The sequence below is a fragment of the Enoplosus armatus genome, chromosome 17, assembly GCF_043641665.1.
Source record: "Enoplosus armatus isolate fEnoArm2 chromosome 17, fEnoArm2.hap1, whole genome shotgun sequence".
Lineage (NCBI taxonomy): Eukaryota > Metazoa > Chordata > Actinopteri > Centrarchiformes > Enoplosidae > Enoplosus > Enoplosus armatus.
Window position 1 is genome coordinate 11,937,385 of NC_092196.1, and position 24,596 is coordinate 11,961,980.

Consider the following 24,596-nt stretch of genomic DNA (forward strand, 5'->3'; position numbering starts at 1 on the left):
CAGGAAAGTGATGTTGTGGAACCAGCTGGTTTGATTTTGTGTGTGATCTGGTTCCAACATAAGCGCTGTCAAAATGTTTGTAAGCACACTGCTGAAGTCTAGCCACTGGCGTATTTTACTTCAAAAAGCACAGCAAGGTAGTAATTAAGTGATTCAAATGAAATGTAACTAACCTCTCTGAGCAGTAAATAATGAAACCAGTAATGTCTCTTGCTTAAAACAGGTCGTGCAGGTAGGCATTAAGATACGGGGAACTGAAGGAGGCAGGAATTTCTCTCCTTAGCTTCACTGAGCCGAGCTGCAAGGTGACTTGCCTGCTGCTCTCGGGGCTGCGCAGCAGTGCGCTCTGCTGCGGTGCGCCTCGCCCCTCCCTCCGCTTAAACTCTCCTCTGTGCTCACCAATAAAGCGCTTTTTGTCCAGGGAGTCGGCACTTGAGCGCCTTGACGTGGAGGTCGGTGTACCTCTCCAAGGATTTGATGAAGACGGTTCGTTATTAGTTTAATACGTCCGCAGGAACTTTTTTTATTTAGAGAGAGAGAGAGAGAGAGAGAGAGAGAGAGAGAGCGCACGGAAAACTACAGGGTCTGGAGTTACATCGGTGAGCTGCTCCGTTTGGATAAAGACACAAGCGCGACTGCGCTCACAACTTTCTTTCTTCAAGGTTCAGGGTAAGAGTTTCCTGCTTTGACTAATAAAATAAGGGTAAACGTTTCATACATTTCGGGCTCAAACGCTCGGAACAGCATTAAGGAGAGCGTAAAGACGCTCACACTGGCTTCATGTTGACAAATGCGGTTGGGTGGAATATGATTAACTGTAGGAACATATTAATACATTAACTACAACTAAACTGAACTTTTTTTCAGAACACCCAAACTCTTCGTTAAGTTTATGTCCCTTTCAGAAGATAAACCACCAACGATCATTGTGTTTGTGCGTCCTGTGACAACTCCCTTCACGAAAACTAGAATAATCCAACACGCCGTGTTTCTCTTCTGCTCAACAGTAAATTGATAATGTTATAAAAACGTACTTTTAACGCACAGTGTGTTACTGCGATAATAGGACGTCTTTAGTTTTTCTGTGAATGCACACAGCATCCCTGTAAAACGCAAAAAGAATACTGTAGTTGTTGGTTGTAAGGAGTTACACATCCATATGACGCTCCACTGACTTATTGGCTCTAGCAGGTTTTACACTACTACTACAGCACTGCTTCAGGTCACCAAATACTGACAGTAAAACAGAGTTCTTCTGTATTTGGGAAATGCGTAAAACGCGAGCGTGTGCGCGGAGCAAACGGAGCAGTCGGGGCGGTAATGAGGCGGGCTGGCGTTGGACCGCAGGACGCCGTGCAGCACGCAGGGGCCGAGCCGAGTGTCTAGACCGCACCGAGCCGTGCTCACCGCAGAGGACAGCTGTTTTTGGACCCACACAGGGGAACGTCCCACAACAGAAAGTTCAATAGGACACAAGCGTTGAAAGGGCTTCCATGCGCAGGACTCCTGCTCACAGGGGTCAGATAATGCAAAGACAATACGTTTAGTGTTTTAGCAAAACCAAACATTTGGACTGCATCATATCTGGAGACAAGTAGAGGGTGATAGTGTCCAGATGATGTATGGTATCACCAAATCATCACTGCAGCTGGAGATCACAACTTCCATGTGTTATTTTAGACTCAGAAAATTGTCTGGCAGTTGTGGTGGATCACTGCTTCTCACAGTAAATGCAAAAACCTTTGAGGAAATAAAGACTCAGTTGGGCGAAGACATCAGTGATCAGTGATGCATTGCCTTAATGTGGTTTTATGCTGGCTGAGAACGAAAACAAATCTTGAGGAAATTCATGAAGCTACTTAATAATCTGCAACCCCATTTGACGGATAGAAGACAAGAAAATGTCTTTGCCGTGTTGCATTGGTGGCCAAGTTTCAGTCATAGGCATGATTGGTGGCACACCACAATATTAAAGATGTCTATCAACAGCTGCTACTGTTATAAAAAATATGTCACAACTTCATTATTATTGTAATAAATAAATTATTCTACTTTGATTGAAGTATGGGCATGTTCCAAAGCCGGATTTAAAGAACAACTCAATCATTTGAATTTTAGCTGAAGGCGGTGCGGCAGAGAGAGACAGATGAATGAAACTCAGATGTGAAGAGCTGTACACAAAGAAATTACAGAGACATTAGTTTCCTTCGGCCTGAGTGCAGTAGAGCAATGAGCCATGGGGTCAAATTCCTGAAAGATTTAATCTCTGAGTGACCTACTCCACCAATAAACTAACATCCAATAAAGTGACATGACTCAACACGTTTAGACCGATCTCTGGTCCAAAAAAGTGATGTGAAGTTACAAAGAAGTGTCAGTGCATCTGTTTTCTCCAGATAATATCATCTTATCTTTCCGAATATGATGCCAATATAAACTTGGACTCTCTCAGAGATCTTTTAAGGAGGAGGTTCATATTGTCCCAAAGGAGGTCTACATAAGAAGCTTCTTAAACTTAGTTTTACCCTCACAATTATGTAAGTGTTTGTACTCTGTCGCTGGGTCAATAACCACAGAGCTAACTGTGTTAACACAGATTAAAATAACAGTGACATTGATGATTATTTATCATGTGAAAGACGACTAGAAGCCCTTCAGAGACAACCAGAACCAACTGGGAATGAGAAAATACAAAAAAATACATACATTACATACACACAAACATATTCCTTTTGCCTGAGATGCTTAATTCATGTAAGAACAGTCTTCTGACCACAATCCCTCCAGCTTTCAGTCAGATTACCATCTTTTTTCACTGCCCCCACAAACAGGCACAGAAAATCGCCTAATCTTTCCTGGAGGCAAAACAGGCGGCGTAAACTACTCCAATGGCCCCGCTGTTAACCTCCTACACCGGTGTGCCGCTTGTTTCCTCGCCATGTGTTTCCTCACAGGCTGTCATTACGCTATAGGAGAAGCTACCGTGTCATTGACAGTATATAATGGTGGTAATTGGTTTGTATTAGGCTCTCAGACACAGCAGAGCAGCCACAGGAGGCCAATTATCCGTCACTAATGTGGAGAACTCTCAGTGCTGCACAGATTGTAACACTTACAGTACAAGAGAGCGGTTTGAGCCGGTGTAGTTGTGTAGTTGTACAATACAGATGCAGAACACTGTTGTGTTTGTACAGTCACTTTTTGACACTAAATGATGTATATGAGGACAAGGAGAGAAGCAGAGAGAAAGAATAAATGAGGCAGGGTAAAGTCCTTACTGCATCTCTTCAGCTGTAATCTCAAATTAAAGTCATGGCTTGTTACATAACATAAGGCGACACTTTGACGATAGAATGTGCAATTGTGCGTGCTGGTGTGAGCATTAAGTGAGACACATATGCACATACTGTGTGGATTATTTCTTGCCCTTAAATGTTGGTCTGTGGACGGGAAGCATGACTAAGGCGAAGGAGCCCTCTGTCACACAACCCAATTTAAACAATTAAGCACAGGCCTGCTGTCACACCACTGCGGCAGTGATGTTGAAACCACACTACCCATCCTGGATCTGGTTACCAACATTGTGTCAGCCTGTACTTTTATTTGTTTTGTTTTTTTGTTTTTTTTTTACAAAATCAAGGCTGGCATTTCATTATCTGTGCCAAAGAGCTCGGGTGGAAAAGAGCACTGATGTCCAAATCTGCTGCTGGAGATGATTGATAGTTGTGTTCTTTCATTTGTTGTGTTGAGACATGCCTACAAGATGTGATGGCCATCTTACAAGAGCCTGTATTTCTACCTATAACACAACACAGTTTTTTTTACACTGAATTTTGCCACTCTTCTTTCTGAGAGCAGAGGATTTTCAAATCGTGCCTCGTATCGCCAGAGCTCTGTTTTACGCCAATTAGGGGCAGTGCCTGAAGTATCTTACCCTCTGTATCTGTAGAGGGATTAGAGGGTTAAAAGTCAGGTGCTGAGGCGAGGAGGCCTGGGGAAGGGAGGAGAGGAGGGATATGGGGAGGTGGGGGTAGGAGAGGAGGACAAGGGGGGGCACTCACACAGCAGGCGGAGAGAGGGGAGTCGACAGGGCTGAAAGTTGGAATAAGTGTGTGAGTAAGTGTGTGTGTGTTTGTTTTTCTCAAGGCCATGTGAAAGTGACGGCTCGTCCCAATTAGCAAGGAGTCTGCGTGATTGAGAGAGAGAATTCAGAATTAAAGGCTTCGGCGTGCCCCTCATCAGGTGGTGCGCAGCAGGGGGGGGGGGCGTTTTCTGGTTGACAACCAGAGAGCCGGAGCTGCTCTCTCGAAGAGGCGTCTTAAATAAAAACCCCCGGCTTCAAAAGCCTCAGCCTCACACATCAATGCTGACCCAGCGGTATGCGGAGGCAAACCCCAGCCCGTACGCCTGCCAAGTTAAATTGAAGAAGAGCTTGCCGATGCAGCCAAATGATGCGTTCAGAAGAACCACTTCAAAACCTTGCATAAATATACACACACACACACACACATGCGAAGGGATCTGAGGGCTTTGGAGTGCCCCAGCTTGAGCTCAAACCCCAAATAACTGCTGTCCTCCGTGTCCACATCCACACACATGCTCGCTGTCGTCAGATTTTCACCAACCAGTTTGTCTAAAGCAAGATGACCCTCTGAATCAAAGATAGCATGAAAGAAACTATTCTCTCAAGCTTTACATTAACTCAAGCAATTTTTATTAACTTTCTCACTCTGTTTAAGAAATCTGCAAAAAGCCAAAAAATCCCCCAAATTCCTAAACCAACTCCAGTGAAGTATTTGGGGAGAGAGAGAGAGAGAGAGAGAGAGGGAGAGAGGATGAGAGGGACGATGCTCACCCCAGAAAGCCACCACAAATTGCTGCATTTCAGTGGGCCCGTAAAAAAAGAGAAACAGCTCTTAATCTAAGGTTGTAATTAGGTCTGGCCAGCACTGTAATTAGGAAATGAGCCTTGAACCAGATCTTACCGGGCAAGAGCAAAGCAAGGGCACACACACACAAACACACACACATATACCTACACTGTTTGACCAAAACCAGAAGTGGCAAAGACAGATCTCACTTTGAGAGGAAGGTCAAATATTAAACCACTGAGATGAACATTAACTCTTAACATTTTACTGAATATGGATTGAATGATAAGACGGCAGAGCTCATGCGGGGCGTGTGTACCTGTGGGTTAGTATGTGTGTGTGTGTATGTGTGTCTGCTCGCCATCAGGTGTCCGAGACCGTCTTCGTCACAGAAAGTGGTGACATTCACACACACTCTCATGTTGGCATTTCGTACATACAAGCCGACACGTACGCACCAGGCCGCACTCTTACATTACATTATTTGATGTTGGGAGTTCTCTGGTCCCCTTTTGCTTAATGTCTATTTCCGTCTTAGCCAGGGACACAGATAGTGTTGTTATCTGCTGCTGTCCGCGTGGCGAGAGAGCGAGAGGCAGCCTGAGAGAGAAAATCTGTGCATGTATACGTGCAAATGCCTGCATGTGTATATCCAAATGCCACCCGCGTATCAGTCCAAATCTCAATCACTCAACACTGCAATCAACAGCCAAACGGTTGTGACAGTGCCACAAGTCACAGCTTGTCACTGGTGCACATATTCGACAAAGAAGAAGCAGAGTGTAAATAACAAGCAAGGCAGCACACCTACAGCAAAACATGTAGCTTCTCTGTGTTTATCCCGCCCGGCTTGGACTGATGTTTGGAGCTATAATTTGGACAAATTGTTGGCAGTTTGAGATGATGCCACTACAAAGTTCTTCGAACATTAACGCCAGGCTGCTCAGCTTTGTTCTGCTTTGGGAGAGATTAAAGCAGATGGGGAAAGAGAAAGGGAGTGACACAGAGAGAAAAGGAGAAACAGAGGAGGCGAAGGGTGAGGCGATATTTATGTTTAACAGATGAACACAGAGGAAGAAAGAAAATTATAGTGGACGGAGAGGCTGAAAAGTGTCCTCTAAAAAAGGGAATGACAAAAATAGCTTCTTCAAAAGGAGAATAAATATAAAAGTAAACCAATAATGGTGAAAAGAGAGAAAATAAGAGGTACTGGCAGGTTAAAAGATACGACCAATGATTTGGCAGTGCGCAGTCTGCACAAATTAAAGACCAAATGTCTCATGGAAAGACGTGGAAGAGGCACCCAGGACAGGAATTAAGGCATACCAAGACAGGAATATTGTTGTCGAGTTCAGCAGTAAAGATGATTTGCATCTATTTTGAGTGCTGAGTGAAAGCTAAATATTTACAGTGCAGTCAAGGGACTGTCTGAGAGGGAGACACAGTGACCTCGGGAAACTGACCACGACAGGGTCAGCACACGAGAGTCTCAACGCTTAGTAGTTACACACATACAAGATGGTCAGTCACCGCTGCATGTATTCCATCAGGCAAGCGTGCATTGTTGTGTTTACCTGTACACACCAGTGAAATGTATGCAAATATCCCAAAAAACATAGACTGAGCACACACACGTGCACAAAAGTTGTGTGTAAAAACAGTGCAAAGCACTCCCACAGACAAATAAACACACAGATGCAGAGTGCAGCAAAGGCCTCACAGCGGGTCAGCGAGCCAAACCGAGCACGGGACTCTACAGGTTATTTTCAGATGTAAACACTGCACTCTGTACGTGGAAGCGAGCGTGTGGTGCAGGGTGACTCAGAGACGGTTTCAGGTGTTACACAATCAGGTATAGCACATGGTTTGGTCCTCCACAAACTGTTTGACTCAGAGCTTAGGCACATGAAATATGGCTTAAAAACACTGCTGAGTGGAAACATACTGGAAGAGTGAGTCGAGTGTATTCAATATGAAGAGATGTATAGTTAACAGTCTGTCTGTGCTGTACAAATGGGATAGAAAAAGAGAGCAATACTATGTGCATCTCAGCTAATTATCTCCGAAACGGTTTTATGGCCATGCCTTAAATCAATTAAAGGAAAATGAAACAAGTCTGCCATTAGCAAGGAATGTGGGAGCTGCTCTTGGCCAAACATCTCCCACTAATAAAACATCTATCAAGTGGTCACTTTGTGTTTGGGTTTTCCCCAAAGCCAACTCTATATTTATGATCCCATAACCACGCTCAAAAATAACATTCAATACTAGTTAATACTGTATTTATACAAAGCAACAAACGCATGAACGCACGCACAACTCGTTCTGTGGTCATGGATAATGAGACGCTAATCATTAAAAGCTTTGGATCCTGACGGCTGATATCGCATAAAATCAAAGCTGTTCTTGGCTTCTAGAAACGGCTTCAAAAGAGGGCCTGTGCCACAGGGTTAGCTGGTTTTAAACAGCAAAACACACACGCACCTGATGAAAACACTAACTGAGGAAAAGCACAGGCACAGATGTCCCTTTATTGTAAAGTAAAAACCTTATTTGAAACAATAAAATCGCCCAATGAAGTGAACATTAGTGACACATTAGTGATGCTCTCCTGATGCAATACCTCATTCATACACAGAGGGTGAAACTCAATTAATCTTCCAGATCATACCAGGAACTGTGCTGTAAACACAGTACAACATATAGGGGGTTAAAAAAAAGAAGCAGAGACTGTCTCGTGTCACGCTTAAGTCAACGCTAGTGTGTAAGTCTACACACACACAGACACTCTCAGGCCACGGCTGATGAACTGATACCACAGGACAAGGAGCTGACAGAGTGGAGAGTGGTCGGTCTGCATTCTTCCCCTCCCGCTCTGTCATTCTCTTGTGCTGCCACACGGCCCGTCAGCGCTCAGCACGCTCCCGCACACAGCTGGAATCTGACCAATTAACAGGAAAAAAACTTCCTGTTTTGCTTGTGGGCCTTTAACAATGCATGATGGGGGGGTTGGGGGATAAGTGGAGAGAAGAGCGATACAAAACAAAATGTTGCAACATGTTTGGCTAACAGGTATTACTGTTGTGCTGTTTCTAGGGAAAGAAGACCTGAAACCAAGAAAAGTGGAGCAAGAGTAGAGGAGGAAGCTTCTTCACTGGGTGAGTGAAGCATGAAATTAAGTCTGACAGTTTTATTAGTATTCTGCGTCATTATGAATAAGTTGTGGCCGGTTACCATAATACAAACACACTGTTACACGTCAGGAATAGTTTTTCATCACAGTGTAAGAGAGATTACATCAGCAATGTTGCATTTTTGACACGCGTCATAATAATGCGCTCCTTTGAATATTTGCATCCACAAACCCATACCGCACACTGTTGGCGGTCCTTATTGTGTTAACCGTAACACCCTGCTTCCTCAATGGGGTCCTTTCACACAAATCTGAGCCTCTTAACAAGACTGGCAGGAGAACAAGAGCGGCTCTATTTAACGCACACACACACACACACACACACACACTGCATTTAATAGATACAGTGAGGCTGTGTACGGTTACAGACAGAGGGAAAAGGAAAAGAGAGAGTGGAGGAAGTTTGGAGGTTACCATGCCTGTCTGGTTGCTGAAGTTATGGAGTTGTGGCCGAAGTGGGTAGATTGTAGACTTTCCAGTACATGTAACCTTGTAAACTACAAATCTACAGTATGTGCAAGGCTCATAGTTTTTCTTTTGTTTTTCACAGAAAAATACAGAGACTTTTAAGAAAGAAGCGATTTAAACAGATTTTCACCCAGAATTCACGTCCCAACATATTTAAAAGGACAGGTCTGGTGATATTCTATATTTTTCTTATTGTCAGCAAATCCCATGAAAAGACCAAAACCAACAACGAATTGATGAACATGGTCATTCCCACATACACCTCAAAAACTAATAAACCACTTATATGTGCTGGGCTCCAGTTATTGTCTATCATTGCGTCACTGGTGAAAACTGTCGCTCTGATTTTCTCTTCTACTTTACACACCCCTCCTGACCCCTCTCCCTCTGTCCTGTCTCATTCCTGTGTTGTGCTAGTTGTCAATGAGCTGTGACAGGGACTGTGCGGGCTTGTAAAGGCACACACATACACAGCACAAGGCCATAGCTTCGGGCCTCCGGACGCACACCGCTACTCTCGCTAATTGCCTTACAGCTCCTCCTCCTCTCTCTGAGCAGCCCAGTCCTCCTCAGGGAAAACAGAAAAAGACGAGAGAGCGGTGGTGGTGCAGAGTTCTTCTTCTGAGGTTGACTTTCGGCCGTAACACATGCACATATTCCTCAGATTAAGGAAGTTGTTCATGGTGTGTTGGCTTGCTTTCTGCGCAGGCAATGCTTCAATGTCAACGTACACACTGGCTCAGTTTCTGCCTTAATCCTGGAGTTTCAACATCAAAGCTAAGATGAATTACAGCACACTCTGACATCCTGTGCGTGTATATTTTACCGGCCTTTTTCCTGAGTGCTGACTACACACTGCCACACCTCACGTCTGTATTTGAATATGTAGTAAAATATGAGCGTGTGCATGCGACAGGGCTCTGATTCCAAGCCAAATTGGCTGTTAGCAGCCTGTGTTTCCCATTAATGTGACCTGTAGCTGTGTGTGTTGAACTTCTAGACATCCTCTTCACAACCTCCCCCGCTCAATACGTTGCTCATTAACGCCCTGACACCACGGCAACCATGTATTAACTGTCAGTTAATAATGTTAATATTTCGACCTAAAAGCAAACATGGAAGAGCAAACAAAGGTGCTCCTTGATATTCATATACTCTAACTCTACCACAAACACACAGACTCATTGACATCAGATGGCACATGTGTGAGCAAACACACACAGGTACGCATTGTTCTGTGTGTTACAGGTCAGCTCAGGAATCTACTGTACTCACTTAATGCCGTGTATGAACGGATGTGAGAGCAAACAAACTGTTCTTAATTTAGACAAATTGCTCATCACTGCTACAATAACAAAGCATCATTCTCTCTGTCTCTCTCTCTCTCTCAGGCAGTCTGTCAGTGTGACTAACACATAGGGCACAGACATACAGACACCCATCCTGTATACTGAAGGCACAGATCTGTGCTCCCTCATAACCACACCAAGGGACCCTCTTTCTCAATTCAGTGAATGGGCTAAAGCCGGCATCAGGGTAAAGTCTTTAAAGTACCATACCAGTGGTTTGCATGTTTAGTACACATCACATATACTTTACATCACAGTTAATTATTCTGCAAACCGTGCTGCTTTGTTTTTAGATATTTGAATATGTTTTTTCTACTATTCCAGGCATCCATTGGTTTCCATTCATTTTCATACACTATGAAAATCTACTAACAGACTATTGAAACTTGCGTGAGTTTTAAACCATCAAGTCTGCATTGATTTTTGTCCGAGTTAAACTGTTGTTACGAGGTAATGTTGTGCCCTACAAATCAAACCAAACTAACCTGCGTTACCATAGAGTAACAATGCGGCAAATAACAATCCAAACTTGTTCAGTGTGATGGGTTACGCAACTCAAGCAAGTTTCACTAGTCCGCTAACACATTTTCATACTGTGTAGAAATGAATGAAAACCAAAGGCTGGTAAAGAAATATACATCCAAAAGTCTGAAACTTGGTCAGCAATTACAAATAATCTGTTGTTAAACTTGCAAAAACAGTGTTAATAAATGGACACAATGTGGAATAAATGGACACAATAGGCCTAGGGTGAAGTTTGTGTTTGTGTAGTGTATTTTTCTATATGATTGTGTATGTTTTTAAATGGAACAGCCTCACCGGGCAGATTCTGGCCTACATTATAAGCAGATCATGCTGCTAAATGCTTTGGAAAAAAGGGGGAGTTCATGTTGCATTGAGTTTGATCGTCTTCTATGAAATGCACTTTAGACAGTTCGCTGGATTGTTGCATTCAGCAGGTTTACGCAGTCCGTTGTAGTGACAACCTAAAGGAAAAAATGAGGTTACAGAGGGCTCACTTGTTTATTCCTCCACTTCTGTCACTACCCTCCTCCCCTTTTGTCTCTCTTGCCTTGTTTGTGCTGGATATGAGGAATCTTGTGGTAGTGCGCACCTGCTGCAGGCAAAGTTGAGGGTCAATGTTGATGTCTTAATAGACTGGTGCTGACTGATGTCTTCACACGCGGCAAGGTGGTAGGGCTCACCTGTTTAATCAGTAGAGTATGTGGGTCAATGTGCAAATCAAACTAGGGATTAAAGACTGATGTTGGCTCACGACATCCGACATTTATCTGCGAAACATCCAGAGGCATTTCATGTCACATTTACTTCACAGTGGAAACCGAGAAGCCACTTTGAAGAAGTACGACAAATCACACTGTGGTCGTAATACTGTAATAAACAAGTCTTGGTTCAGGAGGTAAACGCAGGGTGCCCAAGGCCGCGGAGGAGAGGCATGTCAGTGTTGGGGGAGGGGGAACTTTGCTAACTGACTGCTGGTTTGCCAGCCAGCTTCCACTGCGCTGGCGCGGTACCAACACAGGCAGTAGTTTCACAATAAATTCCTTTGTGACATCCTAATCAGCACCAGTGATCTCCATTTCACATTTATCTTGTGTGTGGCACATGTCTGAGGTGTTTTTGTTTTTTAAGAGGAAAAAGCCTGCAGGGCAGAATGACTAGAAAAATCACAAACGGTAACTCTTAGAAAAAGAGGTTGTGTGAGGTTGGGGGACTGAAAAACAGGTAGCACTGCAAGATGCCTGCCTTTAAATGAAGATTGTGGTCTAGAAAAGAAAAAAAGGGAAGTTCCACTTGTGCCAGATTTACTGTACATATACATTTATCTAATGTCTGACAACTGAATATAATTACTTGTGTAGAGAATATGAATAGTTATGTTTTGCACATAGTCCAAATGAAAAAAACAGCCCTGCACTTACAAGGCGTGAGTTTGTACGTGTCTTTTCATAGTCCACAAGTTGCTTTGCTGAATTGCATTTGAACAAGGTAAACAAGTTGATGTTTACCTGTCAGCACTAGCGCTGCCCTGAGTTTCTGTTTGCCATCTCATTACCCTAGAGCTCTCACAAGGTCTTCAGCCTAATGAATGCTTTGACAGCTACATAGTTTGCCCCGGGGCCCTGCAGGGCTGTTCATCAGATTCCAGTCATACTCTTGCCAGCTACATGAACAAACCTGAAGAAAAGGAAACAGGTGAGCAGAGCAGCAAGGGGAGGACAGGGTGACAAGGCGAAGACAGGGTTAGAAATATCTGCGCGATGTGTCAAACAAGAGTGTCGTCTGTTAGCAACGCACTGCTGTACAATTTGTTTGTGTGCATAGCTGTATGTGTGCACGTTTAACGCCAGTGCCTTCACAGACATGCAGTCGGGCTACTCTGTAGAATCAGTCGAGACCTATTTATCTTCCTGAAGGCCAGAGGAGATACTCTGATAAATAACTACAGTATGGTGGAGAGATGATCCACACATACAGACAGATGAGCAGACAGGCAGCCGGATAATGGGCGAGTGTTTCCTCAGTGAGTGCGCGTGACACTGTTTGTCTTACAAGGATAGTCAGCCTGCCATTCAGTCTGTCTTACAGTCAGTCAGTGTGCCTGCCTGCCGCCTGAATCGCACACACCCTCTGATTTAGTTGAGCTTCAATTTGAACTCTTACACAGCGCTGTTGCAACTAAGGACAAAGGTAAAAACAGTGTCAACATCCAGCTGTGCTCAAAGTGTGGTCCATCCCTTGATCTTTCAAACAAAGAGAATAAGAAGGATCTTGCATCATACATAGTCGCTTTGGCTAATTCTAGCAGCGTTAGTAACCATAAGAGAATAATAGAAAGACTCCCACGTTCGTGTAAAGTGTATTCGTCAGTAATAGCAAAGGGTGCATATTTCCAAGCTCTGATAAATAAACATTGTGTATTTCACATCAGGTAGATAAAGATCAGGTGGCCAGGTGACAAACTAGCATTGCAGTCATGTTGGAGCTGGAATGAATGTCAGAAGGGTAGGCAGAGTGTCGGCGTGTGCACATTACTCTGGGCCTGTGGCTGGCTCATAAAACTGGTCCATCCAGACACTTCTAACCACAAGCGCACACACACAGCACAAACATTTCCCTGTCCCCACTCGAGGCCAGGCTCTCTCAGGTGTTTTGAAGACAGTTGAAAGGAGTCTTTTTGAAACGCCCCTTGCTGTATGAGACCAGTTTGCTTTGGGTGTCCCTTTAAGGAGCACAAAGCTCTGAAGAACACTGCTCCCAGGGTCAGTGAGCCAGACAGTACAATAAAGTTTTGATTCTGGAAGGAGGCATGAATAGTCATGCACAGGATGTGAAGGCACAAGCCAAGGCCTGGAGAGAGTCCAGTTTTGTGACACTAGGATGTCGTATTTACTGTTTCCTGGTGATGCAGTCCTTTTTGGACTCATCAGACTGTGACTACTGCATGTGTGGTGTGCTGCTGTGTAAGAAAATAAAAGATAAACAGAGAGAGACAGGGAGTAAGTAAGGCAGAGAGGTGTTGTTTGTGTTTCTATGCCACTCAGCTGTGACTGATTCAAGCAAGGTCAAAGATTCAACAGAGTAGTGGGGTCATACTGTTGTCGTCGCACCGTCTGAGCAGCTGAACAGCATAAGAGAAGCTGCTTGGACACCTAACTCATTTTTACACAAGGAACAAGATTGACAAAAGTTGTAGGTGCAAACACAACAAAGGAAGAAATCAGATGAAAGCCCACGTTGTCAGTGGTGCACTGAAATCCTTTGAGTCCGTGTAATGTGAGAGTGCTGTGGTGAAGATCTCAGACAGATGCATTTGTGTGTGCCTAGGAAAGAAATGTGACTGTGACCTCAATGACTATCTGTCCCGAGAGGTCGCAGGGCAGGGTGCACTGATGAAAGACGTGTGTCAGTGTTGAGACATTGCTCACTGGGCAAAACAAGAGGACACTGTGTGTAAACTAAGATAGGAGAGAAGAATGGAGAGTCCACTTCAGCCAGTGCATCCTGTGTCTACCCTCATATGTGGCTTTATAAAAACAAAATCAAGTCTGGTATCTACAGCACCATCCGTCATATCCTACAGCAATAAAACAAAAGGAAATGGTCCACATTTCCTTTTGGAACTCATAGTGCCTGACCTCTACACTCTGAAGCTCAGAGGAGGCAGAGCTAGTTTGGCTGCCCGGCCGCCCACCTCTGCCTGCTCTGACACAGGAGCGTACAGCCGGCTGAAGCTGGAGCTTTGGCGCAGTTCGCATCATTTACTGAGACACACTCCAGAGGTTTTGGGTTTCATGTTGCCCTGAAGGAGCGGAGAAAGCACCTGTTATGGAGACGAGGATCAGCAAGCTTCAGGTGTACTTGTGTGTGTGTGCATGTGCGTGTGTGTGTGCGTGCATGCGTGTGTGTGTAACTGGAGCTGGGTGTGTCCCCGTGTCAAAAAGGGCCTGTTATCTGTGTTGTCTGGGCCACAGTTACAACAGAGGACACAGAATACTGAGCAGCAGTGGAAACACTAATCTAGAGCCTGACCTCTGACCTCAAGGAGTCGCTCTCTGCCTCAATGCTTCATGGGCTTTGTTGTCCTTTGGACTGATGCTATCTGGAATGACTGTTTGGCTTTTAGGCTTCTTTTTTTCTCTTTTGTGTTAATATTTCACAATCAAACTTAGCTCTTCAGCACATGAAAATGTAAACAGGAACACAAAGGAAATACTGGTTCGGTTTTCAAAATCAAACACAGAGTTGCCCCGTATCCCTCCTATAGCGCAGCAAATATACACTGTTTTTGTGAGTTTTACAATCCCACTACCCTCCTATTCACCCCTGGACTGTATATTATGCTCTCTTTCAAGTCCTCCAGCTGCAGGCTCTAATGGTAAAGCTTCACACTGTCCTCATAAGCAGGCCTGGTGAAAACCATAAATCCTGAGATGAAAAGGGCCGCCCTTCACACCAATAATAAGGTGCTTTGCAAATCATTTAGATGTGCACAATGAAGGGAGCAAAAATCATAGAATGAGAGAAGGATAAAGTCTTTAAACTAAAGTCTAAAGTCTGTAACTAGGAGGCAGCCCGACAGGAACCTGCCTGTTGTTTAAGTGGTTGTTTGTGTTCATTAAAACAACAGCCCCTTGACGTCAATCAGCACTGGCAGAGCTGATGTAGCAGGGATGTTACTGTTACAGGGTCTTTTCTTGTGGTCAGGCTGAAATCAGTTGCAAAGCTTTGTTTGTGCAGCACATTTGAAACGACTACTGCCCCTAATCCCCCTCCATACCACTACAAAGCATAGTGATGATATTGTGGCTTCAAGATGAGTATTGCCTGTGACAGACATACTAAAACTATCATCCTTCTGTCCTTTCACGTGTCCTCCTCCCCCTTTTGATCAGTACATATTCTGTTTCCTCATCTAATATAGTTCAACAGGTACAACTAGCAATAAAGCACATGCAGTACCTCATGCCATAAACACTTCACAGCATTACATGCGTACCAACAGACCTACATTAACATAGCTGACATTTTTAAACTCATAGTTGAGCTGCATGTCTCTGCTGTCAGCACAAACGTGCTCTTTTCTCTCCTGCGACACTTCTTAAGTAATCTTTTCATCCTTGGATCTTCTACACAACACTTGTTTCCCCTTCCCAATTCTCTCTTGACCCCTTTGTCATGTTGACGGATAACCCCACCGGATTGTGGATAACAGGCTCCAGCTGTGGCAGGGACTGACAGTAGTGTGTGTGTGTGTGTGTGTGTGTGTGTGTGTGTGTGTGTGTGTGTGGAGGAATGGTCCTTTGTCTTTTCATGGGGTCAGAGATGGAAAAGGGGCAAAAATAGAGAGGGGAAAGGGGAACATGGGAAAGAGGGGGGATCACATCTGCCTTCATCACCAGCATTTCTCTGGGTGCCTGAATTATCATTTACAACCAATGTGAATTCATGTCCCTGTGCTACTGTAGTAAATCTATGCGAGGAGGTATATTTTAGTAGTGCACCCCAGTGAACTGAACCAAGACCTACAACACTGTAGATCATACTCTAATGCAAATACCACAAGCGTTGCTCCTTTAATAGATAAAGTCCCCAAAGAGAAGGGGCCTCTTTAATGGGAGTATCCACTCTGTAGTGTGCAGCCTTATCCCCTTACTGTGACTTGGCGTGGTGCCCCCCTGTAGTCTCTGGCCCGGCCTGCTGAATTATGCAAGTGTGCAGTGACCTGCGACTCCTCCACACACATACACACTGCAATTTTCTACCCCCCTCTTGTACCCTTCATTGCCCCTCAGTGTTGGCCTTCAGCTCTGAAGAGAAGGGCTCTTGACGCTTGGCCTGCCGGGATTTAATTGCTGAAGCCCACTTCACCCTCCCAAAGCCAGGCCTTATCCACCTCTCCACACCGGTGCCCCTGCTGACAGAAACCTGCTTTTGTCTCCGCTGTTCCCCTGCTTGTGTTTTCTTTTTCCTCCTCATCTTGAAAAGAAAGAAAAAGCGGGATAAGAAGTGAGCTGAGGGAGAGGGAAAAATGCTTTTCTTTCTTTTGGCTCTTTAATTTTTCTTTTCAAGGGGCTGACCATGTATTTTACTTAAAGTTGCGCAAAGACGTTCCCAGGCTTTTTTCTTTGTCATTACTGTTTCTGGCCTTCGGGTGAATCCACATATTCATCAGCTAACACGTTTTATTCTAATATAACCCACAAACCTAGACTCAAGCGTAAAGAAAACACAGATGTCAGAACAATTGTTATATAACAAATCTGGTCACAAAGATGTTTTAACTTCCATTCATATAAGCAGCACCATCATTCATCCAATCCATCGTCTGTTTATAAACCAGAAAGACTCCCTGTTAATCTCTAAATGCCAAGCCAATGAGACAGACAAGCTCACTTTTTCAAACTCAGCTGCTGCCTGTCTCAGGAATGTCTCAACAAGCGCACAGGGGAGAGAAAAGGAAATTACAACTCAAGGAAGGCAAGAAGGGAGGGGGTATTCCTCCTCGCACAGGATGACAAGCCCGTCTTTCTACTATCTCTCACTGGGCCCTCCACCTACACTCACTTCAAAACACTCACGTTAAAGCCACACAGCCAGGAGTCACTCAGCACCATGGTATACTGTGGATCCATACTGTAGTGACGCCACAGTTGCGCCTTATCTTACCCACCGATAAGACCTGCACAAGTCACTCGTATCTAAAAAGAAAGAAAACAGGAGAATCTAACCTATCAAGCTACAGCTTATCTGTGATCTGGCTGTATTCACTGACTGAACCCCTCCCCACCCACCTCCACCACAGTTTCTCCTCCGCTGGGTTATCAGATGTGCCTGGCCCAGTTTGGAATGAGGCACTCTCAAATAAACATTCTGCCCCGGGGAGCTATGGTAGAATCACCATGTTGAGTTTCTAAGAAAAATATTCTCAGTTTTATCTGCAGAGCTCACTCTCCTCTCATGGCTGCTTTGATGTTGTTGTATGTTCTGGCACCGGACCCTTATACCCGTCTCTGGCCCTGATATAATGTACCAAAGTCAAGTTTCTCCATCTCCGGAAAGAATGAAATCGGATTTTTGGACAACTTCAGACACATATGATACTTTTCTCACACAAATAGGAAAGTGCATGCAGTATCCTGCACTGAAATTGAAATGCAGCACCCCACACAGAGTGATGATATGAAGACCATCTGCATACGCTGCAGCTGTTGATTCTATTCCCTTCATCTCCTGTTTATCTTCCCAAATCCTTTTGCTTTCCCTTGTTCTGTACACATACGCAGCACGGCAGCCACACTTTCTTTCTTTTCTCTCTTCCATCTGCACTTCCATGATTTCTGTAATGAAACCTGCCTTTTTCTCTGTGAGTATTTAAAAAGTTCTGGCCATCCTGTGAACTTATGACTCCAGTTATTATTGATTACTACAATTAAAACTTTTATTTCCAACCAGAGCAAATAAAATGTTCTCCTCCCAGGCACTGAGGCATGACCCAAAAATTCTTAACAACTCTGTACATGTAATTACTTACCTGTTAAAGTGAATTCCCTCAGGCACTGTGGATAAATTATGGAATAACTGCAACCCTTCACCCCTGCTGCCCATTCAGCCGTAGTCAACAGCAAACTATCGCCATCAGATGTTATTGTTACTTTCTGGTCAAGATTTTCTATAAACAATTGCAATACTAAGTGGGCCCAAATTTTCTGCACGGCTGCCAAAGTTTCCGTGCTGTTAGCAGGTGCTACCTCTGAAAACTAGTTGGCTGCTTTGTTCAATCAAGCCTTAAGGTTTGAGCAGGGTCATTTTATTGGCATCTGGCTACACAGAATAACATTTCTGTCATGTCTGAAAGAGTTATCTGGATAATAAGTAACGTGTTGGCAGTCGGGTTCAAGCGAACGCCATGATTGCTTTTAGTTTACACGGGAGAAGGAAAAATAAGAGACCAGGGAATCTTTCCAAGGAGGTTGCAATTTCAAGGAGGAGCGGAAAGAAAAAGTATACTGAAAGAGAAGGAAAATAAATGCCATAGCTGTGGCGTGATGAGATGATACTGGCCCTTCCTCCGCCTCTCTAATGCACCCCCCAAAAACCCTTGATCTCCTCTCCAAGTTCTGACATTGGAGCCAATGGCTTTTTTGTTGTAAAGAAACAGAAAGGGAAAGGAAATAATAAATTAATTAAAAAAATAGAAATTATTTAAGTTGGCAGCACCTCTGATGCTATTGTAACATGTACTTGGCTTAAGTACATTTTGGTGGCATTGACATAAAACTACAGCAACACTCAGCAAACAGTCTATGAAAGCTTTCTGTGTATGTGGATCAAGGGTTAACCAAACACTAATCAGTGTATTATTTAATTTTTAAATAAATTGCATTGCATAGCATTTATTTCCCAACACTTACCACTGACCACAACACTCTAATTCTCGTATCAACAAGAGGAGAGAGCAACTGTGCTTCTATATATATATATATATATATATATGTATATATATATATATATATATATATATGTATATATATATATATATATATATATATATATTAATGCTGTAACTTCAGAGGATAAGAACATAGTTCCAATATAGAAAAGGAAATGAGGAAAATAAAACGTCCAAAGCAATTTCTTTGACATTTCTGGTGTTATGGGCCTTAACCCTAAGCAGTGTGAGAACAGAATGTTCCATCTGTGTAAAACTGTAAGTCACACATACTTGGCTTCTTATTCAGGTATTTGTGCAGTGCAGACATCAACAACTGCACCATTTAAGGCCCTAAAATAAGCTCCCTCGGGCATTCAAGTCAACTAACATACAGTACTTGTGGGTGTCATAAATCACTAAGAAAGGTTTAGGAGATTTCAACCACTCACTTTCCTCACTCCCAATCAATGAACTTAAATGAGGACATTAGGTAACTGCAGGTCACCAGGGGAATTTTGAGGGTATTTGAGCGAATCAGCCCTCTGGTTAAAGGGTAAGGACAAAAAAGTGTTTTCTATTGACCCCTTGGAGAGTAAAAGGAGAGAAGACAAAGATCTGTCTGAAGAAGAGAAATGGTCAACAGATAGAGATGTTGCCTCAGCCCCCAAGGCCATCTCACTCAATAGCAGAGGGTGATAAATTGCCACATAGACTCTTGTCAGCAACTAGTTTCTTCTTTATCTCCCCTTATTCCTCTCTCCGTCTCCTGCCCATCCCTTTCAAGTACTGTGCTGACACACTACACTTGTTTTGTAAGGCTTGGGCTCCGGTGAAATGGGCTTAAATCACAGTATGTTATCTTCCTGATGATCTACTCTCTTTGGTCTCTGTATATTTCATCCTTTTTACAGTTTTAGAGACACTTGTCTGGCAAGTAGCACTGGCCGTCAGTCTGCGTAATGACAACATAGAAAGCGTGTGTTATTTATGTTACGTCTATAGTCAGGGAAGCAGCTCCAGGCTATCGGTGAAGCTCCTCTCCAAGAGAACGCCACAAAGTAAATCATCCACAGATGCATGGCCACGTGCAACATGGCAGACATACAGCCAAACAAAGTTGACACGGTATGGTTATATGAAACTGGAGAGACCTGAGCAGTGTTTATGGTGAATCATTAAGAGGGCGTGTGAGAAGCTTTTCACTGTTTCAGTGACTCTTGTGTTTTCACTTTGATACATCATCTCTGAAACAAAACAAGTTGGATTTGTTCATTGCCGCTGTGCGTCTGTTTCATAGGATATGGAGTCTGTCATAAACATAGGGAAAACAGTTAACTGTGACCCCACTACAACCACAGAGTGCCTGCAGTACAGTAAATTGCAGTGGGTGGGCGGCACAAGTACACACCCTTTTGTTTACAAACACCAACATATATATTATCATATATACTGTACATGCACACACACATTCATACATAGCCATCTAGTAGTATCATTAGAGAGGAAACAAAGGTTTTGGCATCCCACAGTACTATCTATTACACAGATCGTTGCAGGGAGAATGTGGAACTCCTTTAGCCAGAAAAGTGTGGCAGGACACCACTATGTCAACCCCGCAGAGTATAGCAGAAAACCTCTGAAGCCTGAGGTCACGGCTACAGCCCTATTGTTTGAGAGACCTTGTGACAAAAGACTGCCTTTGATCACTGGCTCTGCATAGTTAAACCTTTGATAGTAATCTCACTCTATGAAACACATTAAAAGAACCACACAGTGAATTAATAGCTGACCTAGGCTGTTTTGGAAACTAGACAATACAGGGAGGAAAATGAGCTTTGTGAAAGAAATTCAACATTGTGCTCTGTCACATTTCTTGGTGCAACAGCTGGACGCTCTGGAGGCCAGCGACATTATGTGTATTACTATGCTGTTTACTATCCTGTTTACGATCTGTCTGTGTTTACTGTATATTTATCTTTATGCAGGTTATTGACAGTTTATATGTTCTCTTGTTTTAGGCTGAGCATGGAGAGAGGAAGTGTCTGCACCATGAAGGCCTTTCTCACTCCGCTGATGCCCTTTCTGCTCTTCCTCATCCTTCCCGATGGCACCTTGTCCAGCGACTGCCCAAAGGACTGCTCCTGTTCCACGCCAGAATCCATCTTCTGCTACCTGAGACGCTCATCTACCATTCCCAAAGGAGTGCCCCCATCCACAAAAAGTCTGTACCTCTTTTCCAATGGTATTGAGGGCTTGACAACTGAGGACTTTGATGGTCTGGAGAACCTGGAAATGCTGGACCTCAGTCAAAACAAATTGACTGAACTTCCTGAACGAGTGTTTGAACCTTTGACCTCTTTGAGAAACCTGGACTTGTCATCCAACCAGATCACCCAGATTTCAGAGGAATGCTTCCAGGGTATGGCACTGCTTGAGCGCCTTTATTTGTATAGTAATCTTATTGAGACCATCCACCCTGCAGCCTTCAATGGCTTGGAGCACCTGCTGGAACTCAAACTGCAGGGCAACCAGTTGACATCCATGCCTGCTCTCTCAATGCCCCAACTGCTGCTGCTGGACTTTCGCTTTAATGTCTTAACCACCTTGGATCCTTCAGACCTCCAGACCCCAAACCTGGAGTCACTCAAACTGGGTGGTGTGGGGCTCACCAGCTTAAATAAGGAGCTCATAGGAAGTCTAAAGAACCTCCACGAGCTGGACATCTCAGGAAACCAACTTGAGTCCTTCCCCTCAGTGCTAAAGGAGACCCAGGGGCTAATACACCTCAGCTTGGCTGGGAACCCAATGGGTCCTCTTAAGGTTCAGGACCTTCAGAACCTTGGTGAGCTGCAGGAGTTGGACATTAGCAGCCTCAGTCTGCAGGGCCTCCCTGAAGAGTTACCCCAGCTCTTACCCCACCTCAGAAAGCTCACAGTAGCAGAGAACCCCTTCAACTGCCTCTGCACCTTAGCGTGGTTCCCAAGATGGCTGAGAGCCCAGAGCATCACCCTGGAGAGAACAGAAGAGACACGCTGCCATTTCCCACCTATCAATGCTGGAAAGGTACTGGAGAGACTGGAGCACAGGGATTTTGGCTGTCCTACCACAACTACAGTCACCACTAGTACTGTCAAAACTACTACTACCCTGCCTGTTCCTGTCACTACCTTCCCAAGTACTACTAGAGCTATTCCAGTCACCAGGGCCAGTGACAACCCCACATACAAAGAGGATGACTCTCCCCTGCCCCCTGTCCCTGCATCCCCCAGTAGCAGCAGCATGGACCCAGATGAGGAGCAGCATTTCTGTCCTTCTCACACCTGTCTGAATGGGGGTACTTGTCGTTTGGACCAGCATGGTCAGGTAGAGTGCACCTGTCCACATGGCACCTCTGGCATGTATTGTGAAGTCCAAAACCATCACCCGCCTTCACCACCTGAAGCTGAAATCCCCATGGCAACTGTCACTGTTGATACATCAGACATCAGCTCACATCAAGCAACGGCAACCTCAATCCTTCTGGATCTCCACCGCTACATTGAAATGCGGCCTTACATCCGTGGAATTCGCCTAACCTACCGTAATCTCTCTGGGCCAGACCGCAGGCCAATTCAACTCAGCCTGCCAGCATCCTTTCGAGAGTACAGACTCAGAGGCCTGAAGCCCAATTCCACCTACACTGTGTGTGCCAGTCCACTAGGTGCCCCTAGTGGCATAGACAGTGTCTGCACTGAGGCCCAAACGGCCGCTGAAAGTGTTGGTGGCCATAATGCACAGTATGACGACCAGAGGTTGACCACTATGCTGGTGCCTGCAATTGCCATCTTGCTACTGCTGGTACTGATAGCAACAGCAGTGGGGGTGGTATGCTATCTTCGCAGGAAGAGGGCCAAGGGCCACCTGGACCTAGACTGTGAGCCCTCTCAGCTAGAGTTGGATGGAGTTAAGGCGGGCTTGGACAATGGGGCACTGCCTCAAAAACAGCCGCAACTTATGATCCCTGAACCTGCTGTTCAGAATGGCAATCTGGAATATGAGGTGTTGCTACTACAGGATCACTGTACATCAAATAACAATATGTCTTCACACAAGCCCTCCTACTTTTGACACCTGGCTTTGACTACCCAGACCTAAAGGAGGATTTTAATTCTTCAGCTCTGTTTTCCCCACCGGTGAAATACAGAGAGCAGCAACTGCTGTTGTGAAAAAGGAGGACACCATATCAGCCAGCCAACCAGCAAAGGAGAAACTGGAGATATATTTAACTCAATGCCCTCCGGTTGTCTAACATCTGTTTGGACTTTAAAAAGCATTGAAAGTGCCTCTACTCTATTTACATGCTGCATCCTGCTTCAATAATATTTCCTCACTCACATTGCTGGACTGGCAACCTCTCAGCTCCCATGCTATGATGCTGGGCCTGATGGTGTGTTGTCATTGGCTGAAAGCTAGGGTTAAGGGACATAGTGACCTCATGCCCTCCTTTATCTGTTCATAAAGGAGTGTGCACTCAAAATGGGGTTGTGCTGCCTTTTCCCCATCACAGCAGCCCAACTAAACACTATCAGCAATTGTTTTTGCTGCATGTTGTAACTCCTCAGTGCTACCCCAAAGGGATGAGTGCTTGCTGTGAATGACCTTTAAGACACCAAATGAAGTTGTGCAGAGAAAATAGCTGATGCTTGTATTGCTTTATTTGGCTCTAAAACTCTTGTGATTTTTTATTTTGTATGTATGTTTTTTATACCTGTGTCTTTGTGTTATTTTTTATTGTGCAACATTGTGACTGTTAACAGCCCTCTATACCCTCCACCCCCCACCTCTTGTGACTAACAGACAAAACAGCAGATTAAAATCTTTGAAGATTAAAACTCGTTTGGTACCAGTAAAGTCAATCAAAGGGCTTTGCCCCCAGAATGTCAGACAGTCTAAGTAGATGTGAGTCTGGACAGACTCGAGACTAAATCCCCCTTCTCGATTCTGAAGCCCTCAGTCTGCTTTACCATCACAAAGGGAGAAGGTAAGCAGGATTACAAAAGGTACAGAGGGAAGTAGTTGACTGAACCCCTTCTGTTTCAGTGCTGCACTGAGTTTCAACCAGTTTCGAGCTTGTCTTAATTACAGTAAGCACTCACATGACTATATCACAGAAAAAGAGAACTTCAGAGACTTTATTTATTATTTAGATTCCCTTCAAGGGAAACTCTGTTTTATCCCTCAACCACAATTCACGTACAACATACTACTTATCCTGGCCCACAACAAGCAAAGCAAATAGTGGTTGTGTATTGTGTTTCCCTTGAGTAAAAATAGCCTGCTCAGCGTAATGTTGTGCAGAATGTCTCCTTGGCAAGGAGGGTCCCTGTTTTGCTCACTTGCACCTAACCAGACGATGGAAAGGCCGGGTGCACAGCACAGCAAACTTCATAGTGTTTCCATTGTTGTGCAGAGGACAATGAGACTTGCAAAGCGGGAGATCTACTGGAAGGTTATTATGCAGACACAGAGTGCTGAGATCCAAATCTGTGAATATAGGGCAAAGAATGACTCAAAGTAACCTTGTGTGTGTGTGTTTATGTGTGTTTATGTGTGTGACTGTGTGTGTGTCTGTAGATCTGTCAACTTAGTGATAATGCAAGTACGTGTTCCATCTTGTGCAAAGACCTGCAGACATCAAGTTACATCAGTTACCCCCTCTATGTGCCTGCATGCCTAGGAGTACATTAAGCCCCAAACAACTCTACCTATATGCAAACACA

The 24,596-nt window shown here is 44.3% G+C and overlaps 2 protein-coding genes across 2 annotated transcripts in view; one reads left to right on the forward strand and one right to left on the reverse strand.

Moving 5' to 3' along the window:
• coro7 (coronin 7) overlaps positions 1 to 24,596 on the reverse strand; it is a 103,479-nt gene that overhangs the window by 26,659 nt on the left and 52,224 nt on the right. The gene's annotated exons all lie outside the window — the stretch shown is intronic.
• Positions 565 to 22,944, forward strand: vasnb (vasorin b). Its single transcript, XM_070923050.1, has 3 exons — positions 565 to 669; positions 7,968 to 8,029; positions 20,856 to 22,944. Exon 3 carries the CDS (start codon positions 20,863 to 20,865, stop codon positions 22,942 to 22,944), a length of 2,082 nt encoding a protein of 693 aa, XP_070779151.1. The 5' UTR covers positions 565 to 669; positions 7,968 to 8,029; positions 20,856 to 20,862.

What these genes read in the sequence shown, in the direction of transcription:
- vasnb (XM_070923050.1), top strand. Translation starts at nt 20,863, where the DNA reads ATGGAGAGAGGAAGTGTCTGCACCATGAAGGCCTTTCTCACTCCGCTG.